Raw genomic sequence first — 15,467 nt, 5'->3', positions numbered from 1 at the left:
ATTGTTAGCTGGGGGCAGAGGCGACAGGGGACAGAATCCTGGTGAATTACTATTCCCCGTCCACGTTCCAGTCTAAACATGGGAAATGCGGATTCCATTATTAAAAGCCACGACACTCACAGGTAAACTCCCTCACCACATCTGGCTACTAAGGTACCCCACTTTTTCTCTCTAATGTATAAGCAAGTCCCTTGTTTTAAATGTAAGCAATCACAGGTTAATATTTAACTTTTTATTAAGAAACTAAAGCAAAACACCAGAATTTCCAAAAATTAAAATACAGAATTCTAATTTTAATTCTAAACAAGTATGAAATCTACATCAAGAACTAAAAATCAGAGTTTACCAATATTTAAGAATAAAGGGGAATGGCTAAAATGCATCCACAGTCATTATTTCTTCCTTATTAGCCTCAGATTAGCATCCTTTTCCTTTGTGCTTCACTTGGACAGAATACAGAAAGAATTCTCCCTCATCTATCTTTTGTTACTGTAGTCTGCAACTTCAGAGTTTGTTTTCCTACATAGTTTTTTCTCTGTTCCTTCAGCAAATACGTGAGTACCTGCCTAATGGGCTAAGATGATGTGGGCATAAAGATGAATCCATCAGAGATCCTGTCCTAAGGTGTTCAGGGGAGATAAAACACCAAGAAATAATCAATAAATATAAATAAATTTATACAAGGTATAAAGTAAAACAGCACAAGTTAAGTATAGATAAAATATAAACATAGGGAAATTTCAAGGAAAGAGAGATTACACTCAGCTAGAGGAGTTGAGGAATGCTTTATGAGGGTAGTATTTGGGTTGGGAAGGGAGTATTCCTTCCAGGAAGGCTTCAAAGGGGTCCTGATTGTGGTGGTTTTGACTTCTGGGAAGTAATCTTCTCAATACTAATCTTTAAAATAAGGTCCTTAAGTTTCTATCTCTTCAAACTGTTTTTTTTAAATGATCAAAAAATATTAATATTACAGTCTATATAAACAGCAGTTTGGGCACTTAAAAAGTTAATTATACCTACTATATGGTTTAGGGCTCTGTTGTTTTCGAAACTCTTTCCCAGGTCAAGTCATATCTAAGAGGCGGAAAATGTCTAATAATTGAGCCATAACTTTAAGTCTTCAACGGCAAAACCTACTTGCTTTTGGTGCTTACATGAATAAGAAAAAGGAGATGAAATAAATGGCTTAACATTCAAAAGTCAGACAACGAAAAAACAATAGCAACTATGAAATGATATATATTAACCACAGAATTCTTTGTATGAAAAGTTTTAATGAATTATTAGCCATTGACCATTACAGACTTTAACCCTTAATATTTCTTCTTTCCTATGTAAAACCAGATAATTTAAAACAGCCTATCTCAAGTATGACAGAAGACCATAGTATGAATAAGAGTAATAGTAATGTTTGCTTACACATCTGCATGCTTCACTAAAGTTAAGAACCAAAGAAAATGCTCCCGGTTTCCCAAGTCAACAAAGCAAACTCAATTACACATTTTTTTCCTGATCATAGTTTCAGCTGAAAGACAACAAACACTACTTTGCCTTTCAATAGCACTTATTATCCATTGCACAAACATTTTCCTGTTATTTTCTCCTTTACCCTCAATATCCTTGTGAGGTAGTGAAGGGAGGGAGCAAGGATTTCTTTAAATTTTGCAGATGAGAAAACTTAAGGTGAATTTAGAATGCAACCTTGGCAGCAGATTGAAATCACCTGGGAAGCAGACCAACATCAGAATCTTAGAGTATGGGAGCCAACATCAGTATTTTTCAAGATGCACATGACTCCAAAGTACAGCTAAGGCTGAGAACCACTGGTTTAGAGGAGTTATACTCAGTCTTCAGCTGTGACTTCTACCTAAACACTCTCTCAGCACCAATGAAAAAGAGATTCCATTTCCTTGAAAGCTGTAGCTGTTTAACATTCTGTGCAGCTACTATTGGTCTCCAGTAACGAATCAATCAGGTTAGATACGAAGGCTCTTCATTCTCCTGATGTTTATGGTAAATATGAACCTCCATTTTATAAAATTTGCAAATGGGATATTAGGAAATTTAAATTTTTGACATAAGAATGGCTTGTTAAATATTTAGGCAATTCTTTGATTCTAGGTTCAATACGCACTCACCATGTGTTTCTGTGCTCCATTAAGCACCTTCAAAACTTTGTTACAAGTGCATGTTTACCAATAAGACAAAACAGAAGTTATAAACAAAACTCTCAGTAACAGCTCTTGGAATTAGCTGCATCACAATCTGAAAAAGAAACAAGTACTGAAAGGACTTTATAGTTTTCTAAATAGCTCAATCTTCATCCTGAACCAGTTCTCTTCTTTACTTAAACTTTAAACTTTGCCAAATTGAGTTGTTCTACACCAAGAAAAGTAAATTTCTGTAGCAGCTATATTGTCTAATATAATTTCACTCTGTACTATTAAATATGGTCTCCAGGAGATTTCTTCTTGACATGGGTATCAAAAAGGATCTGTAACAGATTTCACCTTTAAGCAACATACCAAATACACAATAAATATTTGTAAACCTGTCAGGTGGCAAAAAAAATCTTTGTTCATGACTGAAATCCCCCACTTCATAGGAGTACTGATAATCTTAACTCTCAAGGAGCAACCCAAGAACCCCAGCCAGCTGCTTGCTGTCCCTAATTTTATTAGATTTAAAACAAAATACACATACAGTAATAACCTAAAAAGTACAAAGATTCCACTTGCCTTAGTCAATTCTTATCACAAAGATGTATCTGAAACCATACAATTTATACTTTCATACAGAAAGATGATGCTGTTTCTCTTCTAACAAAAGAAAATCTCAGCTCATGTATGTTGGATTATTAATTTAAAAGAGTATTAGTGAAATCAGATTTATTAGTCAAAAATTCAGAACAGGAATTAATGTTAAGTTCTTCTACAATGAAACTTTCAAAATATTGCCAACCTGAAGGTTTCAGCACAAGGTGTTTTATTTCAAGTCCCATGGGGGCAATTATCTATAATGAGATTAAGAACACATTCTTAACCTGGGTTCAGGTTGGCACTGTTTCAGGTGCATGAGTAAACATTTTTTGATAACCCCAAGGAAGAGTTTGAGGCTTAGATTGTTGCATGATGTAAACAATATGAAATTAAAAAAAAAATTATAATATCTGCAGCATTATAAAGTTACAAAATAAAGGGACCAGTAATCAATTCCTTTCCTAAAGTCTGTGACTAACAGCTTCCTTACTTGAGTCCTATAAGAGCAAATGGCAACATTCGGTGTTGTTATGAGACACTTTCTCAGAAGGCCAAAATATAAAACCAGATACTACAAGATGCACATTATCATTACTATTACTGACATATGTATGATTAGAAATAGACTCGCCTTCCCTCATCCTTAGCCAGGAGATGAGGGATTTTAACAATAATTTTGATCTCTAAAAAAAAGACTGTAATAGCTATGGGAACTGTAAACCAAATATAATACAGAATCAGCCAATACAACACATCTCCTCTTAAAATCCTCTTCTTTGTAGTTACCCAATTGTCCCTAAATGTTACTCTAATTTTGTACCATGTAGTGGTTTTTAAGAAACTGAACTAGAACAAAGAAACCCCTTTGTCCTGTGTTTTTTATACAGTTTTTTACACACATATTGTATATACAACTTTTAAAATAGCTGCACAATTTTACATCTCACTGTTAGAGAAGTGCAGTCCAGGCAGACCATGCTTCTCAATATATTAAAAATATTAAATAAAATCCAACCAGTTTCATACTTTTCTAATAGTCAAGCTGGCTGGAAAAACAGGTCTGGAGAAAAAACAGGCAGTTGTAAAACAGGATCAGTCTTTCTTCACAAACACACTACTTAACAATCTTGCTATTTCCTTATCTTATCCCTTTCATAGCATCTCTAAAATCTCACCTTAAAAGTTGGAAATAACACACTGCTGACTTAGAGACAAAATCTGTTGCAACATGCATATGTCAACTGCCCACTCAACCAGCTGCAACCCTGAGGATTTTTCTGGCCCAGTAGAAAGAGGAAACACTAAGATAATCTCTGCTGTAAAGCTGCTTCTCCAGTTAACAATTTCGTGTGTTTTTCAGGATGTTTCTTGGGCATGCATGTATGACACTGTCACTTCATGATTCTACTTTCAACAAGCAGATATCTCCTCCACTCTGTCTTTCACCCCAAGAAAGCCACTGTCATCCATCCAAAGGTTTTCCAAGGTAAACCAAAGTCACTTCTGTGTTGCCATATACAGCAGAAACTGCTGGATATAAGCAGGCCTTGGGAAGTCCTCTAAAGGCCACCCCCAGGAACTCATATCCACGTTCAAAAGCTAAAGTCTTATCTTCCATGTCCAAGATGACGCGAATTCTTTCTCCTATCTGCAAAGACATCAAAAAAAGGTTAGAAGAAAACCCACTACAGCTAGAAGAAACATGATACAAATCACAATATATCCTAAAAGTTATCTAGAAAAACCAGAAGAGAACTTTTCAGAAGAAAAGTATTCTGGTCAGGGAGAAACATCTAGAAGAAAGAACATTTATCAATTTCACCACAAATGCTTCTTTTGATAGTCTTTTTTTTAATTTTAAGACTTGCATGGGATCTACATTTAATACTGAGTTTAAATGTTCTCCCGAATAGTCCCCAGATTTTACTTACTCTGTTTATAGGCTTTTCTTATGAAGGTTACCACTAAAATCCATAACTTGGAATATTTTACCAAAAAAAGGCTATCTAAATAACCTTTTCAAATTATTACAGTATATATATATATACATATATATATATACATACAATGGAATATTATTCAGCCATAAAAAGAAACACAGTTTTGATATGTGCTACAACATTGATGCACCTTGAAAACATTATGCTAAGTGAAATAAGCCACACACAAAAAGATAAATATTGTATGATTCCACTTATATCAGGCACCTAGAATATTCAAATTCATAGAGTCGGAAGTAGAACAGAGGTTACAGAAGCTGAGAGGAGGGAGAAATGGAGTTATTGTTTAATGAATACAGAGTTTATGCTGGGGATGAAGAAAAATTGGGGGTATAGAGAGTGGTGATGGTTACACAACATTGTGAATGTATTTAATGCCACTGAATTGTACACTTACAAATGGTTAAAATAATAAATATTGTTGTCTATACTTTACCACAATAAACAAATTACTATAATAAAACACACAGCATTTAAAGTTTACAAAACAGTTCTATATACAACGTGGAACTTATATAATCAAGAACAGCCAAATCTGACTCCAGATTCTAAAGATGCAGAATAGGTTTATTAAATAGTCACTTTGCAGGCAACTGCTCTGAAACATCTGTTTGTTATAAAAACAGCAGCACTGATTGTTAAACTAAACTGGAAGCATAACGTATCCAGTTATTTTCCCATTTGGAAAAGTAAGCACAGAAATAAGGATGTTTTATCTTTATAATTTGCATCTATAAAAAGTTGTTGCATGTACATACTTAGAAGCAGAAAGTCCTAACGTTTGCAATCAAAAGTCATAATACTTCCCAATCATGGTAACTCCTGCTGTTGTCATTACTTCCCTTCATTGTATTTCCTGTCACAAACTACAAACATCTGCTTTTTTCCTCCCTTTGCCCAACTCACAGTTTAAGCCACACCCCATTTTATGGTCCTAATCATCATCACCACTACTGCCACCAAAAACCTTAACAACAACAAAAAAATTGAAACGAAAAGTTAGTGTTTTGTTGGGTATTCATTTTATGCTTTATTTGCATTATTTCATTTAATCCTCAGATCAATCCTAGGAATTATCCTTATTTTACCAAAGATGACACTAAGAAGACAGAATGGCTTCTGGTGAAATTTGCAAGTCTGCTTCACCTTTGACTGAGCACATAGCATGCACCCAGCACAGGCAGCAGAAAGCAGACGTCTTAGTAGCTCTAGGTGTCAGAGGGCAAAGCTTGGAGAAGGCAAAGCAACTGCAAACTCAGAGAAGGAACTCCAGAAGTAACGGAAACACAAAGAGGATGAGCCCCAAAATCTGAGGATAAACTGCCCAAATTCTTGTGTGACCGCTGTTTTACACAGACATAGGGGAAACCCTCAGAGAATCAGGCTGAAAAAGTAGCAGCTAGAAGACCAAAAACCTGAATGAAGACATTAGCTGCTGCACACCATGGGGGAGACAGGGTTTACAATTTGAGTCCAGGCAAGTTAATTGCTTACTAGAACACGAAAACTTACACTTTTCAGAAAAGCAAAGTAATTTCTAGAAGAAAAAACATTCCAGAGTTACTACTACATATTACCTGCAACGTCCAATTTTCAATTCAAAAATTACTGGAAAGTGCAACTCATTCTCAGGGGAAAAAAGCAGTCAATAGAAGCTGACTCCAAGTGGGCCTAGAGGTTGGATTTGGCAGACAAAGACTTCAAAGCAGTTATTATCAATATGTGCAAACAATCAAAGAAAAATCTAGTATTAATGAATGGACAGATACAGATTCTTAATAGAGAAATGGAAACCATAAAAAAGAACCAAATAAAAATTCTAGAGCTAAAGAGCACAATAAGCAAAATTCACTAGCCTGACTTAATAGCAGAGTTGAAATGACAATAAAGAATCTATGAACTTGAAGACAAAGCAACAGAAATTATCCAATCCAAAAAATAGAACAAAGATTTTTTAAAAAAGAACATTGCTTCAGAGGCATAGAAATATGGAAAATATGAAGCAGTCCAACAATTATATTAAATTTAAATGGATTAAACACTCAAAAAGGCAGAGATTATGAGATAGGGTTAGATAAAAAGAAAGACCCAATTATACACTGTCTAGAAGACCCACTTTAAATACAAAGACAGATTAAAAGTAAAAGGATGGGGGAAAAGAGGTACCTTGCAATAGTAAGCATAAGAAAGTTAGAGTGGCTATAGTAATATTAGACAAAATAGACTTAAAGACAAGCAATATTACTGGAGTCAAAGAAAGTCATTTCACAATGATAAAAGAGTTAATCAAGTGGGGAGATATAACAATTATAAATGTATATGCACCTAATAACAGAGCTCCAAAACACATGAAGCAAAAACTGACAGAACTGAAAGAAGAAATAGATAAATTAGCAAGTATAGTTGGAGATTTCAACATTCCTCTCAGTAAATGATAGAACTCGTAGAAAGAAAAATCAGTAAGGATATAGAAGACTTGAGCACTGTCAACCAATTTGACCTAATTGTCATTTATAGAATATTCCACACAAAAACAGGATACACATGCTTTTAAGCACACATGGAACATTCATCAAGATAAACCATATGTTCGGAATAAAACAAGTCTCAATAAATTTAAAAGGACTGAAATCATACAGAGTATGTTCTCTGAAAAACAAAGACTAAAGGACTTTCACTACAAAATCACCACAAGGCTGGTCATAGGACTTTATCTTCAATGATTATTAAGTCCAAACACCCTTCTCCTTAGGGTAATTCCAGAGCCTGAAAGGACAGTGAGGAAAGGATTCTGTGAAAGAAAATCGTTCCAGGCTTTTATACCTCAGGAAATGAGATATATTTTTAGTTCTTCTACTTTAGTATGCCTGACTTGAGGTCATTACTAAGGCTAGAGCTTTCAGGCCACATGTTCCACTGAAATATGCAATCTATAATTCCTTAAAATTTCCAATTTCTTATCAGATTATTTTAACATTCTTATCAGATTTGTTTTAGACTCTGCTAAATCTATGGTAATCATATAGCTTTTACAAGTAGGAACTATAATTATGACCCCAGAATCAAATGAGTATGGCGTAAGGCTAAGATGAAAAGAATAAAAAAATACAGTAGTTTGCCTGAACTTGTCTGTCTTCACAGAAATCTTTGACACAAACAGATTAATAAGTAGCAGAGGGTGAGTACGTGTGTGTATGCACATAGCGCGTTTGTGGGGGTGAGATGTCTAGAAAAAGTAGATTTGGATGTGCCATGATATAGGAAAGATGACAATCTAGAACATGAGTTGGTAAACTATGGCCCCTGGGCCAAATTTGGCCTGCAGCCCATAAATAGGTTTTATTGTAACACGGCTATGCTCATTTATTTTCTTATTATCTATGGCTGCTTTTGTGTTATAAAAAGAATTGAATAGTTATGACAGAGATCATATGGACCACAAAGCCTAAAATATTTACTATCTGGCCATGTACAGAAAAAGTTTGCCAACCTCTGATTTAGAGCAAAGATGGACTGCTCAAGGTCAAATATGTATTAGGAAACAAATATTGAGATGCTAAAACATTATTATCAGGGTGGCAAAAAAGGTCAGTTACATTATTTATTTAAAAATTACCAAAAATACACAAAGCTATATAAAATTTTGTAAATTTAAAATAAATTAAATCATGAATTGACAAAGGCCCACATCTGAGAAAATACCCAGTTTCTCACCTGATATTTTGGTGCATTGTTGCATTGTGGAAAACTGCCATTGACTTCTCCATTATGTAGCAGATTATTGTCCACCAGATTCCAGCCCCAGCTCTGGTCATCACTGCCCAGCAACGCCACATAACCTTGGCACTGCATGGGGGCCCGTTTTGTGGCAATTCCAATCACTGCCACAGTGCCCAGAGGGCCCTCCCACCACACCTCCCACGCATGGCGGCCCTCACTGAAACCAATCTTGGTCCTTGCACCATCAGTGCTCTGAGCAATGGGGTTTCGATGTAAAGTAAAACCATTCTTCTTAATGTAGACATTCCTGGAGCAGTCATTAGTGCTGAAGGCATGTTGGAAAGCACGTATCTGAAAAGATGAAAAACAGACCAAAAAATGGAAATTTGGTTTTTCTTAAATATTAAAAAGTACCCAAACTATAGGCTACATGTTTTTAAACAATAAAGTTATATATTTTTAAACAACACAATGAGTATTTCCAAAAAATGGCTGAAGTGTCAAGATGGGATACTAACATAAATTGTATGACATTTAAAAATAACTGCCAACCGTTTCATTATTGACCAAAATTCTAAATGTAGTATAATTTCTCCAAATAGACTTCTTAAAATATCAAGATATACACAGAGTCCTTATAGAGATAACACTGAAATGTTTATGGATGACATAATGATATCTGGCAACTGCTCTGAAATATCCAGGTTTGGAGTGGGAGAGCGGGTGGGGTAAACAAGAAACCAGACTGCCCATGAATTAATCATCAGCAAAGCTTGGTGATAGGTATTGGGAGGGTCATTATTTTCACTACTCTTGTTTACATTTGATATTTTTATATCAAAAAGTTAAGAGATGCACAGTTTTCATGTTGGCAATGTTGTCATTAAAAAGAATATTTTAAGTAAAATAGAAAACTTAGTCATAGCAGCTCTAAAGTTTATGAAAAATTTTAATAACCACAAACTATCTTAGATCCTCAGCCTCCTTGCTAGGTATTACTCATACACCCAAACAGCACCACTCTCATTTTACCAAATCAAATAATCCCCTAGATAGCATCTAAATGCAACCACTAGAATTTAGAGAGATAGTCATTAAGAGCAGCTACCAATGATGGGCCAGATTAGCTGATATTCAGTAATTATCAGTTTTTTAAGCTTCCAAAATAAAGAGAGTATGAAAATTGCTCCTCTGCACAAAACATAACGATTCCTCATGTTTTAATAATTTAAAGCTTTTGGTTTGTATGTTTTTTAAAAATCCCTTCTTGGGGCTGGCCCTGTGGCTGAGGGGTTAAAGTTCTGCATGCTCTACTTCGGTGGCCTGGGTTTGCAGATTTGGATCCTGGGTGCAGACCTACTCCACTCATCAGCCATGCTGTGGAGGCATCCCACATACAAAAAACAGGGGAAGACTGGCACAGATGTTAGCTCAGGGCTAATCTTCCTCAGGCCAAAAAAAAGGAAGATTTGCAACAGATGTTAGTGGGGGTGAATCTTCCTCACCAAAAAAACAAAAACAGTCACCCAGTACAACTCAGGATGAGGACGCAGACCCAAAAGTCAATAGCTTGTTAGAGCAAGAGCCCCAAACAGAAGCCAGGTATTCAGTCCCCTCATCCAGTGTTCATGTACTCCTAGCCAGTACTTCACTGTTTCATTGCTGCACTCCACAGCAGAGAGATTTGAAACAAAAACAAAAACACCTGCTTGTTTCAGGTATCTCACATTTTCATAGGGAGGCTGTAAAACCGAAGTATTCCTACATTTTTCCCTATCTGATCCTATTTATAATACACTTTTAAGCACCTAAAAGATCAGAAGATAGGAATAAATGGAGGAGTAAAATGTCCCCAAAATATTAAATATTGCCTAAATAACTCAAAGACTACTCTCAAGACAATTCACTATATTTAATACTTATCTATGCCTACTTCTCAATTCTTATACATACCAATTGCTTTTGCTCTATTCTTATTCTCTTTGTCACACTGACCCTGTTACAATCTCTTCCTCAAACTTTTATGACATCTTCCTATTATCCTGGACTGATCCTTCACCGTATCCTTTTTTGGTGACCATTCTGCCTCTGCCTCCCAAAACTCTCCAGAACTCAATCCTTAATCCTCTCCCTGAATTCTTTCCATCCAGACTTGTCTTTCTAAAACAGCACCTTTATTACAACTCTTCACAGTTCAATAACCTTTGATAGTTCCATACTATCACATCAACTATAAATTCTTCTGCCTGGCCTGCAAAGCCCTCTAGATCTGGTTCCTCCTATTTCCCTTTCTAACTTCATGTTGTTCTCCTTGTCTGTAGTATCATAACTGCTTTCTCCTTCCATGTATCCTCTAGGACCAGCTCTAGTCTTACCATCTCCATAAGGCTATTTTTAACCAGGACCACCCAACCTCCCTCATTTCTCTCTTCTGAATTCCTACCCACAATATTCTGCACCATACAACACTTGATTCTGTACACACCTCAACCACTTGATTCTTGTAAAAAATATCTTGCCCTCTCAAAATCTAATCTAACCTAAACTGATCAAACCTCAATAGGAAATACAGAAGACAGAAGAACATGTTAAGCAACACCATGAGAATGAAATCTGTGAAATCCAGACTGAAGGAAACACTACAGGGTAAACAACCGGATTTCTTCAACAAATAAGTTGTAGGGGTAGGAGGTGGGGAAGATGGAGGGTAAATTTGTAGACTAAAATAGCGTTAAGAGACACATAAAGTGTTTGCCATGGGAACTTTATATAGATCTTGATTAAATAAACTGAAAGTTAAAAATACAACATTTGACATTTATGAGATAATTGGAAATTTGAACACTGCATTTTTTATATAAAGGAATTATTGTTAACTTCTTTAGACGTGATGATGATATTGTGATTATGTTGTGTTCTTATCTTTTAGAGATGGATACTGAAAAATTTAGATGAAAGGGAAAAATAAATACACAAATTAATAAATAAAAACAATCTACAGTTCCTGTCTCACAGTCTCATGCACAACCTGGATTTTACATTATAGCAAACAGATTTAAGATCTAGTTTAGGATCTAAGTCTGAAATTTAGAGAATTATAGTTAGCTGCTAAGTATGACTGGAAAAATTCATGTTACCTGGTGACATGTAAAACTAACTTTTAAAAAGAAGACAAATCCTAAACAGATTGACAACTCCAAATACTTTCCAGTTTTGTGCTATCCCAAACCTGTTCCCATCCTTCTCTCAGTTACCCAGCTTCCCTGGAAATTCTATCTGATTCTTCCTTCTTCCTCATCTCACTCATCTAGTCAGCTGTCCACCTAGCTGGATTTGTTCTCTGTAACTGCTCTCCCAGCCATCCCCTTCTCTCCTCTACACACTTGTTCAGGTCCTCAGTATCTGTGGTATAGGCACTAACCCCTGCCCTCTCCAAGTCATCTTATGGCCTAGTTTTTCTAAAGCACAGCTCTTCTTTTGTCACTCTTCTGTTCGAACTTCTGTGGTTTCCAACTGTAGAACAAAGCCAAAACTATGGACTGAAGGTTGTATTTCAAGGACCTCCACGATATATCTACTTTCAGCTTACCTTTACAATCATATTTCCCACTACTTCAATTCGGTCTAACTAAACTATTTTCTATCTCTTTAGCCTCTCCTCTAAGCTCCAAACTGTAACAGCTGCCTATATGAAATCTCTTGGATGTCTCAAAAACACTGTAAATTCTACTCTACCAAAACTGAACTTATTATTCCTCCTAAATCTTGTCCAGGTGATTCCTATATTATGTAAGCCAGATCCTAAGAGTCATCCTTAGCACCTCCCTTTTCCTCACTCCTATTTCAAATCGATTGCCAACTCCTGTAGATTTTACTTCCTAAATCTCTTCTAAATTTCCCCTCATCTCCTCTACTACTTACTTCCTAACTGATCTACCCATATTTCTAAGGTCCCCATCGAATCTGTTCTCCACACCTAAAGTTAGAAATAACCTCTTAAACATGAAAAATAATCATATTACCAATCCTGACTCTCCTAACCCCTTCTTGCTTACAATTCAAAATGGCTTCCCCATAGTTTGGCCACAGTCCACCTCTTCCATCTTATCTCAAATCTGCTTCACCTTTGCTCTCTATGCTCCAGCCACACTGATGTATTTTCTGTCCCTCATACTCATCAGGTTCCCTTCTAGAAGGCTCTTCTCTCTCCCATTGGCCTATTCATCTTTATCCTTCAGGTCTCAGCTCATGCATTATTTCCCCAGAGAGAGCCTTCCCTGACCCTCCCACCTAGGTCAAATCTTCCATTACAGACATTCAGAGCACCATGTATTGCGCCTTCACAGTACTTACCACAGAGGCAATTTTACAACTGTGTCATTACTTCATTAATATCCATTTTCCCCCTACTAGACTGCAAGCTCCACAGGGCAAGGCATCTGTAAGAGTTTGTGTCTGGTTTTATTCACCTTTGCATCTGCAAAACTGAGCATAGTGCCTGGCACTCATATTGTTTTAAATAAAAATATATACTGTACATATATTTGCTTTCCTCTTGTCCTGCTTTTGTTCAGGGTATTTCCTCTTACTAAAATGTTCCTTCTCATCTTTTAAATTCAGCTCAAATGCAATCTCAACCTCAAACCTTCTTCAATCTTCCACTCAACATGTAAATCTCTCCTTTCAATGAACTTCTAATATATATTTTTATATCTCTAACAATTAGGAGCAATTTCTACTATGTGTGAGTTCTTTCTATAGATTCTTTTCTCCTCTACTAGACTGAGGACTTCCTTACTAAGCTATCTGACTTCTTTTGAATTAATCTTTTTATCCTCAAGATATTCAAAAAAGTCCTGCAATATCTGAATGAATGTGTGATTAGTAGAAGCCTACAATACCTACAGCACATGTAGTAGAAAGACACACAAAGTATTAAAAACTTAAGAATCCTAAACTATCTCTGGACTGATACAACAGAAATAGGTAACACAGGCTGCCTTCACGAAGGGAAACTGGGTGGCTGGGGGACAAGGGCAAAAGGAAGACATTTTGCTTTACACTATTTTGCTTCTTTTAAATGTTGACTCTCATGAACACATTATCTATTACATATTATTACATGAATCTTGAATCATGTGAAACATATCAATTACAGACCAATTACAAAAATGTCTTAATTTAAAATAAGTAAAAACAATAAACTTATTGGAAAAATAAAAACTAAATAAAACTTAGGAAGACTATACGTTTATCAGGCCAAGTAGGACAAAACTGCAATCTTCTGCACCCAGCTATATAAATTACACCTAGTACCTTTTGAGCATCTATCACGTACAAATACTGTCCTAGTAAATTAACATGCTATTTCACTTAACGGAAAAACAATTTGACAGGTGACATATTTAACAGCAACATTCTTTATCTTATTAAAACCTGCTTTATTACAGAAGAATAAATTTTACATCTATTTCACATGGAAAAAATAATTTACTTCTTACTCTGACCTCCGTTGTCAGTCTGGATTAAAAGGGGATGTTTTCCCTTTCTAGTTATTATGGTTTACTACATTCCACGCCTGACTTTACCCTCTCTCAGATATGCTCTTGGTGACTGCTACACTAAATAGCTGTTATCCATCCAACTGAATTCAAGCTGAAGACCTTTTGTTTATATTGCCTGAAGAATCCTCTCAGCCCTGCCATAACCTGTCATTTGACATTTTTATCTGTATATGAGGAAGGCAGAAACACGCACAAGAATATACAAGGAAAAAAGGCAGCAAAACTGGAATCAGCACGTTAGATGACAAATAGAACAGAAGAGACACACTATCAAGGTGGAACTATGAAAAAGTTGGCAAGGCAGTAGCCAATAATAGTGGGCAAAGCAGTATTATGACGGTTAAGTGGTGCCGATGGGAAGATGTTCTGTTAAAGCCTTATCTTGAAAATTAGGATGCCTAGAACCACACTCATAAGCCTGAAATACAGTAGAGTCAATTAAAGAGAACTTGAGCGAAAATAAATAAAAAATGGTTATGACTCAGAACTTGGAAAGGGTGAGGTGAATGTGGGGTGAAAGCAAAAATGTTCGAAACAAATCCGATGTTAGAGGCAGCCGAGACGATCTGAGCCTATCTGGAGGGCAGGGAGAAAAAATTGGATGAGAGTATCGAAAGGTGCAACAATGGGGGTGGTCTGTCTGGAAGGGGAAAGACTGTGCAAAGTAGGATGAGTGATGGAAACCAGGGATGGGAAACCGTATGGTCCTTTAAAAAGTGTATCACGGAAGTGGGATGGGTTGAGGAGCAGAACTTCAATCCTAAAAGAGGATCATTATGGAGGGGGAAGGTGAGGGAAGGTATTGACGGGAGCCGTGGAAAGGCGGGATGGTGAAGCGAGGCGTCTGACTCAGAAGCTTAGACTAGAAGCACTGCGAGGGGGCCGGAGGAGCGGGACTGGGGGCAGCGGCGTGGCCCGGGGCTCCCTCACCTTGGCCTTGTAGCTGGGCAGGTTGCAGAGGATGTCCGTGCGCAGAGCCTCTTCTGCCAGGCTGCGGGCGCACAGGCTCCGCCACACCTCGCTGTTCTCATCGCCGTGCAGGCAGCGGTACCAGTGCTTGCACACCAGGGCGCAGCTCCGCAGCTCGGACAGCTCCAGGTAGGAGAACACCAACTCCAGCACCCGGCTGGGCAGCCGGCCCCCGACCCCCGCGGACCCGGAGCCCGAGCCGGCGCCCGCGCCGCCGCCGCCGCTACAGCCAGCGCCGCCCGAGGCTGCCCCAGCCCCCGGGGCCGGCGCCGCCATCACCTCACCAGCCGGCCCGAGGGCCGCCGCCACCACCGCCGCCTCCCCCCGTCTCTGCTAGGGAGGCCAAGCCTCGCCTGGAGACCAGAGCAGCTCGCTCACCGCCCCTTTCACAGTCAACCGCCCGGCCGCTCCACCACTCCCGCCCCTGCCCGGGGGCGTCCGCCGCGCGCCCCGCC

The 15,467-nt window shown here is 37.6% G+C and overlaps 1 protein-coding gene across 1 annotated transcript; it reads right to left on the bottom strand.

Annotated features, from left to right (window-relative positions):
- Positions 1–1,254: 1,254 nt before the first annotated feature.
- FBXO45 (F-box protein 45) lies at positions 1,255–15,422 on the bottom strand. Its single transcript, XM_014868105.3, has 3 exons — positions 14,974–15,422; positions 8,474–8,830; positions 1,255–4,407 (listed from the first exon to the last, which is right to left on the bottom strand). The coding sequence occupies exons 1-3, from the start codon at positions 15,286–15,288 to the stop codon at positions 4,222–4,224; spliced, it is 858 nt and encodes a 285-aa protein (XP_014723591.2). The 5' UTR covers positions 15,289–15,422; the 3' UTR covers positions 1,255–4,221.
- Between the last annotated feature and the right edge of the window lie 45 nt (positions 15,423–15,467).

This window comes from Equus asinus, chromosome 5 (genome assembly GCF_041296235.1).
Source record: "Equus asinus isolate D_3611 breed Donkey chromosome 5, EquAss-T2T_v2, whole genome shotgun sequence".
In the NCBI taxonomy this organism is placed as follows: Eukaryota; Metazoa; Chordata; class Mammalia; order Perissodactyla; family Equidae; genus Equus; species Equus asinus.
The sequence above is the reverse complement of the archived record's forward strand: the minus strand, read 5'-3'. Positions and strand labels throughout refer to the sequence as shown.